We start from the raw sequence: 20,410 nt of genomic DNA, 5'->3' as shown, positions 1-20,410 counted from the left end.
ATTTTTAGGCTTGGGTTTGCTAAATGGAGAAATTCCTCTTTTGGAACCAGCATGAAATACCCAGTTTCTGAGCATGTTCACAAAACGATTTACTCTTGATAGGAAGTTTAAGGGGGAAAAAAAAGCAGCCTGTTTCAAGGTCTTAAATATACTTTTCTAACTAGATCATGGGCTACATAGTAATTTTAGGAAGGGAACACAGTTCACATTTGAGGACTAAGTTAAAAAACCCTGAGTTTGAAATTCATAGGAGAGAGACATTCCTGCTTTATTCTTATGGTTTGGCATCAAACCAGTCATATGCAAATTTTAAATTGTGCTGCTAAATAGTTAAATAAGCAGATCTAAAGGGTGTAAGGTTCGCAGATCCTTTGTAACATCCACACACAACTAATTTTATATCTTCTACCAATACATTTCGAATCACTTTTCTGATTTTATTGAAGAAAATGTCTGGAATTTTGATAGGAAGGACTTGAAAAAGATAGTTGAATCTGGATAAAATATTCATATATATCAGAACTTCTAGTTCCAGGAAAAGGCTGCTGGGTGCCTTCTTGGCTGTTCTTCTAATTTCCTAATTTCTGTTTTCCCTGTTTTCTGTGCTGTGTGTTTAAATAAACTCTTCTGGTTCTGTCTTTCACACGTCATTGCTTTTTGCTTCAAAGGCTCCTTTTAATAACTTATTCTTTGGTTTAATTTTCTTTTGAACATGAATTGGTCTTCACCAAACACTCTGTACACAGCTCACACCCACAAATCCTGAGAGCAGGGTTGATTCTATCTACATGTAATTTTGTGTGTGGAGTTACTCTTTACTGCATTGGCTGACAGAGTTTCTGTTTTCAAAATAGTTTCCATCGTTGCTCCTTCTTTTACCAATCCCATGGTTGGGGCTGCAACTTTTCCTCCCTCCTTTTTGTGGAAAACAGACCACACTCCAGGTTTGCACGGAATCTCTTCCACCATATGTTTTTAGTAATTGTATAGCAGGGGGAAAAATCACTTTTCCCTTGTCAGACATTTCTAGCAACACTTTTTTTTGTAAAGGGCTTCATCAGAAGTGGCTGAAATTTGAGACTATTCATAGAAACAGTCCTCAGCGAAGGCTGAGCTTGAGAAAGAAAACAGAAAATATGACTGAGCAGCGATTGAAAAATCCCTCCTGAGCGTGTTGGTCGGAGCTCGGCGAGCTCTCTTTGTTTTTGAGGCACTGGAAGCAGTCCGAGGGCTCAGCCGGAGGGAGAGGATGCCGTGTGCTGGCGGCTGCCAGGACAGCTTTCCAGAGGGTGTCATTTATTAGCTGCTCTGCTGCAAACTTTGCTTTGCACTGGGTTATTTTTCTGCTGTTGCACCTGTGCCCTTTGGTGGGCAGTGGCTGCGGCTGCTGCCTGCTGCATGTGGATGAATCATATGGCACTTTCTGTGCCTCCCTAACTACATTTCCCTGCTTCTGATTTGCTTTTCAGCTCTGATTTTTTTATGCCTTGTGTGCAGGTGAATGTATCTCTCTTGCTGTTATTCCTTATTTCTTCCACTGAGCAAACTACTGTTGGTTGGTGGCAACTTAATAGTAGGGAATAAAAGAGAAAAACATCCCATTGTAAAAATACAAGACACTCGGTTGACAGAGGCAAACATGGCACACACAGGAGGCAGAGGGAAATCAAATGCTTATTTACCTTTTGGGATGAGTTGTTCAGATTGTAGATAATCCCATTAGAGTAGGAACAATCCTCTTGGATGGTGAGGTCTGTACAGCACATGTGACCTTGGGACCAGTTTGCTGAGGCACCTGAGTGGTAATGGGAATTAGTAATAGTCTTAATATCATTAATAATTTGTGTGATCCAAAAGGGTTGTTAGGTATGGGAAGACGTGATTAAGGAAAAGGTAGAGCTGGTTCTTTGCAGTCTTCCCATGGTCTATAATGGGACCAGCACAAGGTCCTATAAATAGCTTTGAACATTTTAATCTGTAACATTTGGTGTAAATTGTAACTTTCAGAAACTTATCTTTTATGTGGTGCAGTTTGCTTTTATGTCCCTACTGTCTAATCTTATCTTCCCATGTGCTGAAATATAAAAATTCATTGCAATTATCTTTCCTGTAGTAAGATATCAAGGAGCTGGTACATTGTAAGGGGACTGGGTTGAAGTGCAATCAACACACATTTTTTTGGATCTAAAAATACCAGTGTTCCAAAGGTCAGCTAAATGATAAATCCCGTTCTAAGTGTATATATAATACACATGAATGCACACTATAAATTTGTTTTATAGATTTTCATTGAAGGGCTTCACAGTCTGATGATAATTTCAAAACGTTTGGAGTTTATCTGAGGTCGCGGTGCAGCGGGCGAGGAGGGAGAGCAGCAAAGGCGGCAGGAGGAGGTTCTGTCCCTCTCGGCTGAGGGGGAAGGAGCTTGCCAGCCTTTGGCTACAGAGCATGGTGAAAACCCATCCTTGTTTTCCCCTAAGAAGTCAGTTGGGCAGCAGCAGCCTTCTCCTGTGGCCGGAGTCGCTCCTGTTGATTTAAATAGGAGTAAGCCATCGCATCGGGCTATTGACTTCTCCTTTGTTTCCCCGAGAGCACGTAGGGTGAATGTGTGCAGAGCGCAGCTGCTGGAGCTCGTGCTGCCTTTCCTGTGTGGACAGTGTGATCCATAACCCACAGTTTAATAGCATTTTAGCAGGGAGAACACAAATCCTTCTAGAAGTACTCCCAGAGCGCTGTGTCCCCTCTCGTGGTCTTTTTCTTTCCATGGGAAATGGTGGATTCAACCAAGGCCTTGTAAATAATATAATTTACTGGAGGCATTTTTAGATGCACGAATGCTAAAATGGATTTCCTCTAACATATAAGGAGAGGAGACTTTTATTGCTCTCCGACTGGTACAATTTATTTAAGTTTGGTTGTCTTGGTATGTCTTTATTAGGAGTAAGAGTAACAGTTAAAAAAGAGGTAGCGGTCAAGGAAACCAAAGGACTCTCATCTGTTTCTCAAAATAATAAGTATTTTTAAGTAGACCCAATGTTTCTTGTACCGAACTAAATAAAGCATTCCAGAATAAAATAAACATGTCTTCCCGTTGAGGCTTTCATTGCACAAGTCCTGTTGAAATTCGTGCTAAGAGGGCTTGAGAATTTCCCTCCCTCCCCTAGACGGTCCCAGTGTCCAGTATTGTGTCCAGCCTGCTCCCTGCTTGGGGACAAACACAGCTGGGCACTCAGGTTTGTGCTTGCAGGAGCTTTGGAAAGAGCTCCTCGAATGAAAACGTCTCACACATGTCGCCTGCGTGACTGTGAGGAGCAAGTCGAGTTTTAACCATGCTTTCTGAAGGGTTGCAGGCAATACAGTTGCTCTTTTCACTGGATAGTGCTTACTTTTCTTCGGGATCACAAATATTTGAATACAATTATTCAGTCAGCTGGACATCTTTTTCCTCCCATTTCTGCTCGAACAGTAGTAGAATTTAGTGTTGATTTAAAAGACTGTCTGCCTTAAAGCAGATTGCAGAGTTTGCACACTGTGAATTGTAATTAAAGTGTAAGGGGTGCTTATTATGTCAACAACTGGCATGAGAACCCCCGAGCAGCAGGTGACCCCAAACATGTGACGTTTGTGACAGCTAGGATCCTTCTTTCACTGGTTTAGCAATCTGAAAGACCAAATTGAAAGAAGCCCAGAGGCTGTATATTTCATTAAGTCCCAAGGGAAGTGTGGGATACAGCTTCCTTCTGCTTTGCTGGGACGTAGCCAAAAACTTTCTAGAGGCTCTGTTTTTGACAGAGGCTTGCAGAAGGGGGGGAAGAAACCTTCCACCAATCACCCACAGGACCATAAATTTGACATTTCCCAGTTTCTTTGAGGCACTGATGTTGCTGTGTCAGCAGTATGTCCCGAATCCTGTGTTGTATTGTTTGAAAAGGAACAGTCAAACTTTCAGGGGAGCTGAAATGTTTTTCTTCATTGTCCAACAGTTCCTCTGCCGCAAAAAAACGACAAGGATTGCAAAGCACACCTCTCCAAACAGGGGCTGCTTTTATCAGCAGTGGGTTCTGTGCACGTTGGCAGAGCCTGTGCTGCTCTCTGACGAGGCAGAGCAGTCGATAACATTTCATCCATGTTGCAGAGCAGGCAGGAGATGATCAGTTGTAGCCACGGACGACCCGATTGCAGGAATGATAAGGAAAGGAGCCTTGAGAAAACACCACGCCAAGTTTATCCCCAGTGTAATCCCAGTTGGGTTGTGTCAAGAATTATCTTGGCCCGAAGGCTGAGTTGTATGGTTTGTAGCACAGCCTGTAATTTATTTTTAAATAATTCTGAGCTTGGTGTCGAACAAATTCTTTGGCCTCAGACCCTGCCACACAGCCCACCAAGCTTTTTGTGGGTGACCTGTGGTGCAGCTGGAAAACCCTTGCTCTTCAAGAGCCTCTGTGCATCTTTCAGGGCAGGAAGACTTCCCATCTTCGATAAGAAAGTTGACTTAATTTTTTCCAAGAGGTTTGGAAAATAGCAAATGCGTGCTTGTTCTCGTCATATGTAATTTGTTGGTGTCACACACCTATTGATCTGTCCTACCACAGCATGTCCTGCCAGCTGGTTTTTGTGTGCTGCTGATTCCAGATCCTTCTCTTACTTGGTGGCACCTCGATCACATGATGGTTGAGGGATTTTCATGCTCCCTAAGTTAATTTACATATATATATATATAAAAATATGTGTGTTTTTAATTAGTGGATGAAAGGTTTAGAATTCTTGACTCCCAAACGTGAGCATTATCACTTCTTCCGCTGAGCTAAGTAAGTGTTTCTGGTCAAGTCACTTAACCTATAGTTTTCATCTGCCTGGAGAGATGCTACAGTAACCAGCATTTTATAAAGAAAATAGATCAAGCTAGATAAAGATAAAAATACATTTAATAGTACTCCTTTTAGTACTTCTATTTCAAAGGAGTATTTTGAGAATTATTGTTGATGTAGTTCTTTGATCTTGGATGAAAGATGCTTTAGAAATGTAAAATATCTCTGTTTTTTGTCATCTCCGTGGCTGTGAAATTTTTCTCAGAAATGAAATTTTGGAAAACACACGCGGAAGGTTTTGGTGCAGACCTGATTGTTTAATTTTTTTAGTAGACTTTTAGAAAAAAAAGTGACTGGCTTGTTTGTGATTACACATAGCACAGTATGTCAGTGGAGATGTAGGTAATCTGGAGTTGTTAATGCAACTTCCCTCATTTTGACATCATATTTCAATGCTCTTAAAAAAGTAATAACATTGCTAAAACGTTGTGATTTTGAAGGTGGTTTGGAGCCCTTCCTGGCCACTTTGTGTGTTGCCATCTTTCTCACAGGATTGCATTTTTATTTCTAACCCTCCGTGCAGAGCCAGTCGGACTCTGGAACTGAGACAGAATTATGTCCTAAGAAGTGCTGGAACAGAAGCTTTGCCACCTCTCAGCTCTGGCCCAGGGCAGTGCTCGACTTAAGGTCTTTGCATTTGATTTCAGTACATTCTGACAAAGACCTGCAGACAGCCTCTTCCCTGCCAGCGTGGAAATGGGTGAAAATACTGTTTAAAATGGCAGCAGAAATAGTTGTAAGTCAATGAGGTGGTTACGTTTGGTTTCTTAATTTTTGGACTACTTGTTTCTTTTGAAAATCAGTTTCTAAGTGAACCCTTTTCAAAATCTAACGCTGCACCTTTAACTTTTTTGGAAGGTCTGTTTCTGAAAAAAAAAAATAAACAACGTTAGTAATGTTTTTATCTGGGAAATTTTAGGGGGTTTTTTGTCCAGTTGAAGTTTTCAGGCTCTGTAACGTACTGCTTGCTAAAAGGCACACTCTACAATGCATTAAGTACAACAGAATATTCCTTTGCAGAATTCCTTTTGTTGCAGACATTATTTATGACATTTTAGTCAATATTTGCATGGCAGACTGTCCAAAATTATTTTGTTTTAGGCACATCACTGATAACTGGACCCATACTCTTTATCATTCTTTTACATTCATTAGTCACTCTGTAGTGTTTTTAACATTTTAAAACACTCATGCAATTCAAAGGAAAATAGATTTCAGCCAAAACGCCTTCAAAATTATCTTTTTTCCTTTGAGTTATTCAGCGATTTTTAACACTTCGTATGTTTGATGTTTTTTTCTTTAGTCTCAGCAAGGCAAAGTTTTTGCAGGCTTTGACTATGCTAAAGATAGGATTTTGATAGAAAAAAAAAAGTGAGGTAAACTGAACTTAATGTGAAAATGTTATCAGACGTGGTGTAAGGTGTAGCCAGCCAAAAAAACTGGCTATTTGCCTTCTGTGTAAAAGGTAATTTAAAAAAAAAAATTACAACAAAACTAATTAGCAGATATTCTAATGCAAGAAAATGTTGCTGTTAGTAAAGTTTCTTCAATATGCCAGAAAGCAGATGGTGGCAATGGAATAGCGTTTTCTTTTGCCAGCTTTTCTATATGCTTTCTAAACCTGCAAGAGCTTTTGCTATTCAGTATTCAAATTTCTGACACTCTATGATCTTTTTCATCTTAAAACAGAAATAGAAACTGAAACTTAAAAATGTAATCAAGTCAAGCTGTCTGTTCATCAGATCATAACCATGGCTTTAAAAGTTTGATTAAAATTTCGTCTACGCAGTGTAGTTATGGGTTTGGAGAGCTCTGGACTTTTCTGGTTTTAAATTCCTTCCTCAACATTTAGATTTGCAGCGCTGCGACCAAGTTAAAATGGATTTTAGGTTGCATTTTCAGAGTCGACGCATTATGCTGGATGTTTTTTCAGGGGGCCAACTATATATACACCCAATATATTTATAATAATCCACCATCCTTTGAGGTGCAGATACAATTCCATTCCCATGATTTATGGTGGTTGTACCTCAGACTTTGCTGTGACTCGTACCGAGCCGGCAGGATGTTCCTTCTCTCCAAGTTTTAACTTTCTCTTCCACTTGCATGGCTTACAAACACAGCAGAAACACAGACCAAGTAGGCTGCCTACCAAAAGGCTGCTTTTTTTTCTGCCCGAGTCTGCGGTGTTGATGCCAACATGATACTGATGCAACAAAACACGTCCCGATTTTTATGGTAATTTCTCAGTTCTTCTTCGCAGTCTACAATATTGTGAGAGTAGAAACAGATCCACGGAGCAACAGTCAGTGGCAATTCTTTGTGGGCAAAACCTCCTGACTTTTCACTTGGAGAGAGGTTTTAGGCTGATGGCAATATTTCTGCAATTATTTGTGGAGGGAAAAAAGGCAAAAGGAAGGGAAGAAGGGGAAAACTATCAAGCAGCTTTTTCTGCTGTATAATTTTATGTATCTATGTATGTTTTGCCAGCAGTTTAATTTTGTATAAAGCTTAAGAAAACCTGAAATGGAAATTTTTCACATGCCACGTTGAACTCCTCGCAGCGCACAGAACAAGGAAAAGACATCTGCCAGAAAAAAAAAAATTAAAAAAAAATTTGGCCACTACAGCCAAATATGTACTTAAGAGGGACTGAAATGGGAGCCAAGAGGAAAAGTGTCAGGTACATCAAAATAAAAGAGAGTTGTGAAAACGGGACTGCAAGTGTAGATCCACAATAAAAAAAATACTACCTAAACTTTGCTTAGACTGCCTCATCTGTAACATGATATTAATCTGCTATTGACAGAATCTCCATGGAATATTAGTTCATCTTTTGTTTATTTCTTAAGTAGTCACACATATTTTTATCATCAACATCGTTTTTCACTCTGTGAAATAGAATAATCCTTAAAAGGGAAAATGGGCCCATTCTTTGAGATATTAGTTGTTTTCAAGTATTCTTCACTTATATGTATGTATGTATGTATATATGTATAAATATACTAGGATGATAGGAGATTCCTAGTTGAATTTTTGGTTGATCACAGGAAAATTTTACACTTGTCCTTTAGAGGAAGGAGAAGCAGGAGAGGCTGAGAAAGGAGGAGGAGGAGGAGGTCGGGACTCCTGCCCAGTTTGTTGATTTGGTGAAGGTTGTTATTTGTTTTTGCTGGCTGATGAAGAGACCTTAGGAAGAGGCACAGACTGAAATACTGGAGCACTCTGATGGTCTCCACAATCAGCCTGGTTATCGGTGTGGTGTTAGCAAGGCCAGCTCTGGACAGCACTTTGTGAAGTTTGTGCACATAGTCAGGGGATTATTTGGCTTTTTGATGGAGGGCAGCTTTGAAAAATCCCTTTTTCCTGTCTGCTCTGGAAAATCCAGAGATCCTCCTTGGTGGTGACCTTGTAGCACCGCGCGCCTTGGCCGGAGGAGAGGCGCCAGCTCGCCAGATCCTGCTTGGGATAAAGGATGAGCATGGAAACCGACGCCAATAGCCTGGGAATACGCAGCTCCCTGCCTAGGGTCCCATAAGGATGGGTTTGTCACAATAAATAAATAACAAGGGGATGGTGGGGGATAGAGATTAATTGGGTGGCTGTACGACCGCCAATGGAGCCTCACCATATGGTGGACATAATCCTGCTTTGCTGATGTTGGTTTACTCACCAGGGTAAAACCGCACAAAAGCAGAACCTGGAGTCTCTGACCAAAGCTACCAGATCTGCTCATCACACAGATGCATCTCCACTTGCCTTTGTACATGAAGTCAGGCGTTGCAAAACCAGCTCTTTAGCCGCCCTAAATGCTGTTGTTTTTGTTAAACTGAGATAGAAAATACTCTGGAGAGAAATGATTTCTTGTTTTTCAAAATACCTAACGAGAAGAAGAAAGGCAAGGGAAACAGAAGCTGAGAGTGGCTGGAAATATCCCCTTCTAGGTGACTTTGGATCCACTCTACCAAGTAATTTTCTACATAATGTAGTTGAAGGCTTCCTAAGTGGGTACTGCCATTGCCATTGTAATGGCTGCATTGGTGGGAGGGAGACTTTATTATCCACAGCTCGAGAGCCTGGCCCTGTGCTTTTTACTCCTTTTAGTAACTGTGCCTCTCAAGGTAAATCACTTAACCTCTATGTGCCTCCTTCATCCCTGCATAAAGTGGGCATAGTTATGCTCACCTTTCCCACAGAGGTGTTGTAAAGCTTAGTTTAATGTTAATAAGCTGTTTTAATTTTCAGGATAAAAGGATGTTCTATAAATATACATTAGAAGTAATAATAGTTTTAATGTATGCCATTATTTTATAACAGTGCTTTTCTAGTTTTAGAATTTTTTTAGTGGTTTGAAATTATTGCAGGATCAGTTTTTGTTAATTAAAGATTGACATTGGGGCAGAATTTGTTGAATTGTTCTATAAATCCAGGTCTGTGTGCACTGAGCATGCCCAGAGCCGTGCTCACCTGCACTTTGGGATCATCAGGATGGCCCTTTGGCTTTTAAAACAACTCTTTGATGCATGTGCTCAGAAGTTTGATGGCTTCTAAATAGAATGGTTCAAATATTTCAAAGCACTTGAGATTCGTATAGTGTGAAGCAATTTAAAATTATTGTACTGCAATTAATTTTAAATAACTGAGCACTGCATATGTCTAGAAACCCGTACAGATCCAAATGGAAGCTCTCTAAAAATTGAAATGATTCAATAAATTTAAATCACTCTGAAGAAATGGATGTAAGTACTGTAAATCATTTTGTGAGGGGGATAAGCAAATTTTCTACAAGTGAATCTGAGGGTAGAGACTCTAATTAGATTTTTTATTTTGGGGTTTATGATGATGAAATGTAGGTTAATATATATTTCCTAGGGATATGAGGGCAGCTCTTGTTGATCCATATGGTTTCTTGTAGCTCTTGCATAGGCTGCTTTTTTTTTATTTCCCAAGATTACAGAAACTTAGCAATCCAACTTTGCACATATTTTTTTTCCATTACAAATATCTTTCCCTCCAAATCTGTATAAAAAGACATGAGAAAAATATTGGTCCACAGCTAGAAATGCCAAGTGTATTTTTAAATGCAGCTAAAAAAAAAATCCTGCAGAATTAAAACCCTGTGCAGCATGGAAGCTCACATTTTGTGGAGCTGGGCTGCTCAATCAATATGAATTTTTATATTCCTCAATCACTGATTCAGGTACAACCTGTATCTGCAGGTACCAAAGTGGATTATTGCCTGATAGCTGTTCGTTAGCTGAGAGCATGTTCTCTGTCCTTCCCTTACAGATGTATTAGAAAGATGCTATCTCGTGTAGGGAGGCTGCTAAAAATATTGATGCGAGACCTATTGGAAAGTAATGTCATTTCCATTGGCTCCAGCTCAGCTCCAGGAAAACCCGCGTGCAGCTTCCTCCCCGTGCCGTGTTCTAGGATTGTACTTCTTCCCCAGCACCACAGCCAGAAATTAGAAATTGGTGCCACTCTGCTGACCCTTCCGTTTCCCCGTGTCCCCAACAGCCACGGGAAAAATGGGACAGTGTGGTCCCTCTGCTCCTGGCACGTCTTCCTCCAGAGATGTGGTCACCTCTTGGCAAAAGGATCCTGAGGGTCTGGCTGCTGCTGTGGAGGTGTCCCAGGTCCTCAGGGTGGGACAGAGCCCTTGGTGGCCGAGGGAGCTGCTCTGCCAAGCCACTCCTGGTCATTGTGGTCTGGGGAGGGAAATTATTTTTGGGTTTGCTCCATGGCTGGTGGGCTCTCCCTGGCTGGAGGAGGCACGGAAAGCGAGAGGGGCCCCTCGGCAGGGTCTTCCTTAATGCCTTACCTTACTTTTAGACAGTTGTCATTATCTTTGTCTAAAGGTCATGGCTAAATTGAATAAAAGGAAAGCTGTGTGTTCCTGTCGATGCACAATGGCAGTATTGACTTTCGTAATCCAGTTTGCTGAGGGGTGAGAGAATTAAATTAGATATCTAAGCACAGAAATTGAGAGCCTTTGAAAACAAAGATAAGGAGACAGCCTGTATTTTCCTTTTCCTGGGAGCTCTGGGCTCAAGATTTTGCAGGTGTGTCATCTGATCCATGGCTTGCATCGATCAAAACTGTGCCAATGCATATTTAATTAGCAAGGGGACCCTGGATGCATTATGGCCATCATCCCTATATTGAATGGACTGTCAGACTTTCTGAATGCCTCCCCACCCCCCCGCTTCGTTGTTTGGGGAGCTTCTGCATTTTGTCTGAGCAGCTAAAAGTTTCTTTGTTTTTAGCTGGTGATGCATACAGCACCACTGAGGAGAATACAAACAAGTAAAGTCCTAAAGTGTTTATTTTGTCTAGGAAAAAGGGCTGAACCAATTTGAATCCTTTGGGTAACGGATTTTTGTATCTCTTGGAATTAAAAAAACACAGTCGCACGATGTTTACTTTAAGAATATTTTATTATAACAAATAAAATCTGTGCTGTGGGATTTCTTAAGGAAGCCTTTGATGACAATTTGAATTAAGTCAAAATTAACGTTTGCTACTGCAAAGGAATAAATAGAAAATGTTCCAGAAATGAATCAGTAAGCAGGAATCAAAGGCTGTAAACTGTTTTAAAAACAAACATTTAGAAGTGAATCAAATACTTGTTTGTAATATCAAGGAACAAATATGGGAATACACAGATTCCCCACATTCTAGGCTATCACACGATAGCAGTAAATCATTTATGGGCTTGTGAGAACAAAGAAAGTTGATTTAAAATGAAACCATTTTGATACAGCTTTAGGGTCTCGCAGCCTCTCGGTGAAGTTTCGCGTCCTTATTTCCAGCAGGGAGGGAAGTAATGGGGAATTTCTGCAGCCAGAAAAAAGTTAGGCAGGGAGTTGTGGAGATCTTTGTTTGCGTCCACCTTGGTACAAAGCCGCCCCAGCAGACAGAGTGTTGCCTGATAAACAGATGTAATACACAAAGTCTGCTTACAATACCGAGCAACAGACTGTGGGCACATGTTTTGGGCTCATTCAAACTCATCAGCATAGTCTAGCTGGCTGTTTTGTTGCTAGTCTGCTTACGGGGTAGCTTAGGAGCGTCTTACTGGTGAAGTAACAAGGAGGGTTTTTTTGCCACAAAAGTTTTGTGGCAGGGGCTGATGGGAAAATCATTTGCATACATCTTGTTACAAAGGCTGACTACTTCCTGGCTTAGACAAAGTGTTGCCTGATAAACAGACTTAACACACAAATGTCTGTCTGGAATAAACAACAGCAAGCTTTGATTTACATTTCCATTATCAAAGATAATCTCTTTCCCAGTGTACAGGAATTAAGAGTCCTCGCCTTATTAAAAAAAAAAAAACAGGCTGGCACCACAGGGATTTTACCACTGCAGAACCTTGTCAGGATGGGGTGTACAGTGCAGGGGGTATGGAATAAAATAGGGAATCTGGTGTGGGCATGTACATCTGTGATGGTGAGGTGGATGATAATGAAGCACTTTGAACTCCCTATAAAAGTTGACTTGAAAGCGATGGCTGGAGAAAAATGGAGAGCTAGGCCTTCCTTTAAAGAAATCCTAGTAGCCACCAAAATCTCCATAAATAATAACTGTAGCGTATATGGAGCGACCCCTATGTGTTTATATTATAATGGATAATGAAGGGAAAGTGAGTGTAAAAAAGCCCCATTCCTGGTGCTGGTTTCTGTTTGTAAATCCCGTAAGCTCACCACATAAGACTGTATATAAAAGAGCATGATTTAAATTTTTTTTCCTTTTTTTAACATATATAAATCTTTGGTGGAATCCATGCCCAAAATTATAGATGAAAAATTTATTGCATGAACACAACCGAGCCATATAAATTTTTTATTACAAATAGGGCTCTGAAACTTGAATAAAATATGTCAGTTTATTATACAATACTCCCCCCGCCCCCAAAACATGATATGAATGGAAAATTTCACTTGTGCACTTCTGTGGTGCTTCTGTGAGGTGCTGGGCTGGTGGTGGAGGAGAGGAACCTGCTGTATTTCGCTGCAGAGCAGGCTCAGCATGGGCAGTGGCAGTGCTGCCTTGCTCATCTGGCAATGTTGGTCATTTTTCTCCTGCGCTAGGCGGGGATCACCTTGGCTGTTTCCAGGATAGATGTGTCTGCACCTGTGGTAGCTGAGGCTCAGGTTCTGCTGGGGAGAGGCTCTACAGAGGTAAAAAATGATCTTGGCACCCTTTCGCTGGGTTTGCGCAGAGCAGCAGACAATAAACAGGGTCACTGCCACCCCAGTGAATGCCAGGCTGGATTCAGCACACCCTGGAAAGCACGGTGTGTTTTGAGGAGTGCTCCACAAAGTGTCCCTTCTGTCCTCCGTCAGGTGGCCGTGGAGAGGTTTAGCACTGGAAGTGCCATGGCACTCGAAAGAGGCTTTTCTGGTGGAGGAGTGCAACAACACTTCACCGTCTGTGTCACGGTCTACAAAAAAGAACAACATTGTCAGTCTGTTGACATTGGTCCTGTCCACGGGCCAGACTTTCCTGGGAAGGTTTTATTCTTTCCAAACAATGGAGAGCTCCCTTCCAGTGCCGCCAGCGCGGCTTCCATGCAGCCGCCGTGCAGCCCAGCTGGAGCTGTGCTCCTGCTGCAGCTGAAAAGGAAAACTGCAGGCTGGAAAGTCCAGGGATTCCATTCTGGGGATGGAGATCCCTGCCTGTGTGTGGTTTGGGATCAAGCAGATCCCGGGCTCGGTCGTGCTGAGGTAGCATATGCTTAAGGAGCAGATCCAAAGAGGAACAGAGACTAGAGATGTGGTTGGAAATGCTACTTTGAAAAACTAGCCTGTTTTGTTGTTTGGGGTTGGTTTTTTCTTCCTTTATGTCTTAATCATAATTGATTCTTGGAAGGGGGGAGTAAAATAGCTTCAACATGTTTTTTTGATCCCGTTTGCCATGGTTATGGTGGATACCAGATCCCCTTGAGCTTCACTTGCCCAGTAACCTTGAGCCCAGAGCACAGCCTCACTCAAACCCCGGCTAGCTCAGGGTTAAAAATTCCAACCACTAACTTTTCTCTAACTAAAAAAGCCCCCAAATAAAACCCATTGTGCTATTCAAGGTTAAGCTTCCTTAAACATAAAACTAGATTCCTTGGTGATTTTTTTTTTTTTTTAATCAGCAATCTTAATAGTGGTTCCTCACTATAATATTTCCAACTCCATCTGAAATCATTTAAATCCTCCCCTTAATAACATGCACTTTATTGTAATATACAGATTCTTTGGCTTCCTACCAGCCTTAGCTTAAGGCACCAATGAAACTCGTTGCCGCAGGGGGCCGTGGATTCAAGAGGGGCTCGCATCTACTGTATATTTTGTTTTGTACGTTTTCCAATGGCTCTAATTATTGCAGGTGGTAGAATTTAACTGGCAGTGTTGTTGCTAAAGAAAATAGGCATAAAGTGTATACTGTTTTGCAGAGTGGCTATCAAATATATAGAAAAGAGAAAATCAAATGAATTGTTAAACTGCTCTATAGTAAGTGATTTTATTGATTTAATGCAAATGCTTATGAAAACGATCTTCCATTTATATCAATTATGTATGGGCAAAAATTAATTTATTCCTCCGGTCACCTGTTTGGCTAACTGACTCAGCAGGACAGACATTCCCCCTCCTGTTGTAGCCGAGCCCGCAAAACACCGAACGTTCCGAAAACTGGAATTTGAAAGTTTCCATGTGCAAAACAACAAAAAAGCCCCGACAGGAGTTAGTGCCAACTGCTGAAAAAGCAGAGAGCGAGCGGTGGAGGCTGAGCAAGACTCCCTCGTCCTAGGCAAGACTGTAAAACACAACGGCTCTGATTTTGCCAATCCCTTAACCATGTGGCGGCACATTTATATGTGCCGGATCATCTGCGGCATCTGAATAAAATCAGGGAAGCAAAATTCTGCATATAAACATTTTGGCTAAGTGCCTTAACTCGGTCTTCTTATCTGGGGTTTCCACAAGATGCCACCTTGCATAACAATGCTGAGCACACGCTTGCCCAGTCCATGTTTTCGGTAGCCTCCCGTGATCCCCACCGCAGGATTGAGTGGTTTTAATTCTACCTCGTCCTGCCTTTTACTGTGCCTCTCCATGAAGAATAGTGCTTAAAGCCGTGTTGTCTTTTCCTGGGAAATTAATATTTAATTTCAGCAGAAGGGGCTGGTCGCAGGAAAGCACAATTAGGAAAAAATGCTATCGCCGGAGCCGAGGCGATAAAAGGAGAAAGTTAAGATTCAGTGTGCAAATAAATGTCCCACGGCCGGTGGAGCCCCTCTTGTCCCACCGGCCTTGGTGTTGGAAAAACAGCACTGAAGGCAGACAAAAGTACTTTGTTTGTTCCTCCCAAGGCAGGAGCAGCTCGGGCTGCCTGTGCTGCCCACCGGCTGCAGGGCTGAGCTGGAGCCAAGGTGCCACCAAGCCGCCCGAGCGCTGCCTCCCCGCATCCTTCCACATTTCAGAAAGGGAAACACGCTCCTACTCCCACCCTTCTGCAGCAACTTTTCCAAATCTATAAATTTTTAGTGGAATTCCGAGCCTACTCAAAACATAAAGCCCAAACTCTGCCTGTGAGCCATGGCTGGCTGGAGGGAAAGAAAAAACCTAAAATATAAGCAAAAGGCTAATGCCCGCCCTGTAAAATGAAATCCGTTGAATGCTGACTTTGAATGTTAACTAAATATTTTGCATTCCTAATATTTTACCTTTGTTTCTACCTTTGTGGTATTGGAAACATGAAACTTCTTGCCAAAATTGAGTCTCCAGAATACAACAGCACTGTGCATGTTACCCCATGGTGTATCTGCTGGCACTGATCTGAGCTTCAGGGACAGATAATTCAGAAGATCAATATTTAAAACAAAATTGCAGAAGTGAGGATTTTTTTTCCTGAGCTTCATTGGCAAAATTATTAAAAATAATAAATACAAAAGAGAGGAAATTGGTTCTGGCACATGCTGGGTATATATCAGTTTTTAGGGGAATTTCATTGATTTTAAATAGAAGTATCAGGACTGAAGCTTTCTTTGCTAAATATTCTGAGTGTTTATGTTGAGAAATTTATCAAATTTTGTTTTGCGAGCGCTTTTTTTTTACTTGCAGTTTTTAATTTATACGAGATTGTCCTCTAAGCTTCTGAATGATACCTAAAGCAGACAGTCAGCAGGTAAAAAAAAAATTTGAATATTTAAAATAGGCATTTTCTTTATAGTGCTCTACGGTAATTAAAATCTTCATTTGCTTAAAAGCAAGGAACCTTTTTAAAGCAATAAATTAGCATTGCTTGACCCAAGGTCACTAGTAGTACTGCTTCTTCCAGCACTATTAATACCTCAAAGAAAAAGAAGGGGTGGTGTTATGACTCTGTTGCAATAGAAGTAAGATTTTCAATTTAATCACAGTTAAGTGTCGTGACCTTTTGATCTTGCATTGACTTCTCACTGAAATGTGGTCAAATTTCAGACAGCTAATTCCAAACTTTGCAAAGTCAAGGTGAAGTCAGAAAATAGGTTTGCCACGATGAGGGGTGGGTTTGAGGCTGCAGCAAGTGGTTTCATCACCTAAAGTTTTGTTTCACAGCAAAAACTTTTTCTGCAGGATCAATAAATTACAGAACAATTCCTGGGGAAAGGAGAAAAAAAAATTGTATTAATTGCAAAACCAGTAATTTGAGGGATTTTTTAAAAAAATATTTTTTCCCACAGGTAATGGGACCATTTTTTTACCAGTTCATAGTGACAGAAATAATTAAGAAGGAAAATACTATTTGACTAAAGCTTCTACCAAGAATAATTTTTGGACCAAAGAGCGATCATCTTCACATAAAGTAGAGTTAATAACGTGTGAAAAATGCAAAACACTCCTATTTACACATACCCTTTTACAGGTCATTTTATTATTTTAGGCAAATAAATTGTGCTCGTTGGAGAGTGTTAGCTGGGGGTTTGCAGGATTATTTACACAGGTTCTAAAGCAGGTCATCCATCCAGTATCTGTTCTCACTTATCCCACTGCACATCACCACCAGCACCTTAGTGCATTTTAGGGATCTTGTGGTGCTGCAACCACTGCCAGAAAAAATCAGCTCTTCCCTCAGCTTTGCAGATTTTGTTCCAGAAATGTGTAGCCAACAAAATCTCCACGACTATGTAGGGTTGCTTAGTTACCTTTCTATGCCTGCTTGGAGATATGTTTTGAGACTTTACTATGTGTTGGAGTAAGGCTCTGGTTTGTATACAACATAGAGGCTGCATTATAAAAAACATGTAGGAGAGTCGTTTAAATATGCCTTCTTTAAAAAGAAGGATTCTCAAAGCTTAATTTATGCCAACACACACCCCAAGCACTCTGTGTAGTGCCGTAAACAAGATTCCCTTTTTTTTCTTTTTTTTCTTTTTTTTTCCTGCTTTTTGCTAGCAAAACATCTTACCTAGGCACGGGACTTTTGCATTATCATGTCCTAGTGCAACACTCCTGTCCTCAGTTTGTACTCTCAGCCTTTTGAGGAAGTCTGGCGCCTCTGATCTATTTTCCACAGCAGACCCTGTAATTTTTGGCTGTATTTTATGTTTTTCAGATTCAAGTCAATCTGAAAGTCCCAGCCAGCCAAGTGAAGCTGATATTAAGGACCAGCCAGAAAATGGTAAGTTCTTACCTGCTGCTCCTGCTTTGGGATATTAAAACAGCCCATATTTATAAAGATTTTTTTTTTTCCCCATGCCTAATATAAAAAGATTATTCAGAATAATTGACATGGGATGGCCACAAATAGGTTGTGCACTCTCCTAATATATAAAATGCTACTATTTCACTAATCTAAGGTAGCATTTGTTTCTGCAGTCCTGGAGAGAGACTTTTTCTTTTTTTCCCTTTAAAAATAATTTTGATTAGGGAGATGCCATTAAGGAGCCTGCTGTATGCAACCCTTATCCTTATTCCTCCATAGCAAAGGCTTTCAGTCCCTGGGCCATGAGTCTTGACCTTCAGGGGAGTAGAGACTACAGGAAAACAGGTCAGGGAGGCTCAGCTACAGCTCCTTGGTTCTTCTCTCCATCTTCTCAAGTGGCAGTGGCTCGAGTGGAAGCAGCAGCAGGACTGGGACTTTTGGGAAAACTCATATTCCTTGGACCAGGACAGAGTCAAAGTAGAAGCAATAGCTTCTACTGAACCAATGGCTTTGTAAAGCAGCCTGGAAAAAAATGATCATTCAGTAATAGTGGATTTCTGTGGGGACTGTGTGTGAAAGGATGAATATGTGTGTAATGGAACAGCTTCTCTTCCTTTTTGTGTTTAGCTAAGGTAGACCTCAACAATTTTTGTTGGCCCATCAGCGACCGAATTTTGTTTTACTACTTATATTTAGGACTTAAAATGTCTCCCAAAGTGAAAGTGATTATTATTACGAATAGTTTTTCTTGACTTTTTTAATCCATAATCAGATGATTTTTTTTTATTTTATTTTTTTTTAATATAAGACCTACATGTAGATTGGGTTATCCTCTGTACTTGGGGTCTGCTCTGGGGTTAGGGTTTAAACAGGGGATGAAATCAAGGGAAGAAGAGGTTTAGGTACATAAAAACCTTTAAACTACCAGCATGAATCCTAAGGCATGGAATGCAGGGCTCGTTGGGCTGGTAAGATTTTGGCTTTGGGGGCTCCTTGTGTTTTCCTCACATTAGATATGAAAGGTTTCATATTTTGATAGATTTTGTGCTGTTCATCTCTAAACATACCATCTTAAAACATTGCTGTTGTTTCTGAAAGACAGCGCCTAATTTCCCTTATCAATCCTGTTCACAGAAATTCTAATTTGTAGCCAGAGGATTGCAAGGTTAAGAGAAGAACTGACTAAACTGTGATTTTTGTTCTGCCAATTCTGCTATTTTTTTTTATGGGGAATATGTTGCCTGTGTTTATTAAATCATATTTTAATTTAGAATGTATTAGGCACCAAGCATGTTATTATTTCATGTTTGGATAATATTCTTTTGCAGCTATTAAAGCACAGTTCTTCTTACCCTGCAGTTTCTTAGCCTTTAACAGAGCTTGCTACTCAACAACTGCCCCAAAAAGCAGCAGTGTCAGTGTTTAATAATGTAGAATCTGTAAGAGCCTGGTGAAATGAAATATCTCTGATTTGGAGCCTGAGTCTTCTTGGTAAAACAATCTTCTAGTGAATTCTTGGAACTTTGCTGGTGACCTGCAAAAGGCACTTTGTTTTTTTTTTTTTAATAAACAGGAAAAGGATTTTTCTTTTTTTTTTTTTTTTTCTCAGTTTTACTAAAGGGTATTTTTCCCCCACCACAGCGGCAGCCTCCTCACTGGTTCTGCACCTTTTGCAGTTTGTGTGTGGGAGATTTTTTATTTTCTAAGCCAGATTTTTGGCCCTGAAGGGCTCAATCCTCCTGGGCTGAGCTCATTCCCAGCACACACAGCCCCCAGCTCCAGGGTACCCAGCGTAGATCAACACAGATCTGCAGCTCTTATCTCCTGAACGTGAGGATGAAAGCAAAACTGCAGGCTTTAGAAAATGAAAAACTGCACGCACAGAAACGGACACAATAAATCATATTAACTGTGTTGTTCTACACTTGCTATAGACCCACTTGCACAGGGTCTGATCCAAATCCCTCCGGAGTCAATGGGAGGCTCGTAATTGATTTTACTGAGAGTGGGAATGAGCCCACACAGAGAGGAGTTTTTAATATATTTATTTTTTTTTTAATCGAAGAAAAAAATAGAATCATGAATAATCTCATTCCCACTGATGCCAACAGTGGAGTGACCAGATTGAGGGCAGATTTGGAAGCATTCTGCATGTGTTTCTGGAAGGCACAAAGGAGTGTATCGATTCAGTGCTGCCTTTTCCATGCATGCATTCCTTCATTTTAAAAAAATAAATCTTTAAAGGCCTTGTGAGGGTTATACAGCCTCTCTACTTGCCTGTTAATATCCTTTCTGTTCCACTCCATAAATTCTAGAGCTATTTATTATACACATATATTTTGCATACCTTGAGTAATGTAGGTTCAGGAGGGTCAACTATACGGCCCTGAAAAAGAAGGCCTCCTACTACAGATTTTAATTTATCATCCTAAATTGTATGTGTTGTTTTGCAAAGCCTGTGTGTCTAACCTTCACTGAAGTGAAGTTCATGGGAAAAAAAAGGTTTTCTTTTTTAGAGCCACTCCTGTTTTTTTCTGGTGGGCTTTCTGGAGCAGGAGCATCACAGACAGGGAGGATGGTGACATCTTCTGCTCTCAGTGGTGGCTTCAACACCACCTCTGGCCTTTCTCTCAGCCTTCATGAAGCCAGAATAGTTTTCAGGCAGTCATCCAGTCAGCACTGCAAATATTTAACAGAAATATTAAGCATTTAATTATTTCTAGAGAGAGAAAGAGATGCAGCATGATGGCCATGAAAAGCAAACATGCAGGCAAGACAGAGCTCATTGGGGCATGGATGGTCCAAGGTCCAGGTGTTTTGTGCAGGAGCTGGGGGTAAAACTAACACAGTTTGGCTGCTCT

General features: G+C 40.8%; 1 protein-coding gene across 1 annotated transcript in view; it reads left to right on the top strand.

Moving 5' to 3' along the window:
- Positions 1-20,410, top strand: part of NFIA (nuclear factor I A) — a 149,469-nt gene that overhangs the window by 18,974 nt on the left and 110,085 nt on the right. The window contains exon 3 of the mRNA XM_085067314.1: positions 17,300-17,525. Within this exon, the coding sequence (XP_084923440.1) occupies positions 17,300-17,525 (226 nt within the window). The remainder of the gene's footprint in view (positions 1-17,299; positions 17,526-20,410) is intronic.

This window comes from Lichenostomus cassidix, chromosome 8 (assembly GCF_008360975.1).
Source record: "Lichenostomus cassidix isolate B80296 chromosome 8, HeHo_3.0, whole genome shotgun sequence".
NCBI classification, from domain to species: Eukaryota; Metazoa; Chordata; class Aves; order Passeriformes; family Meliphagidae; genus Lichenostomus; species Lichenostomus cassidix.
This window is presented reverse-complemented; position numbering and strand designations above follow the sequence as displayed.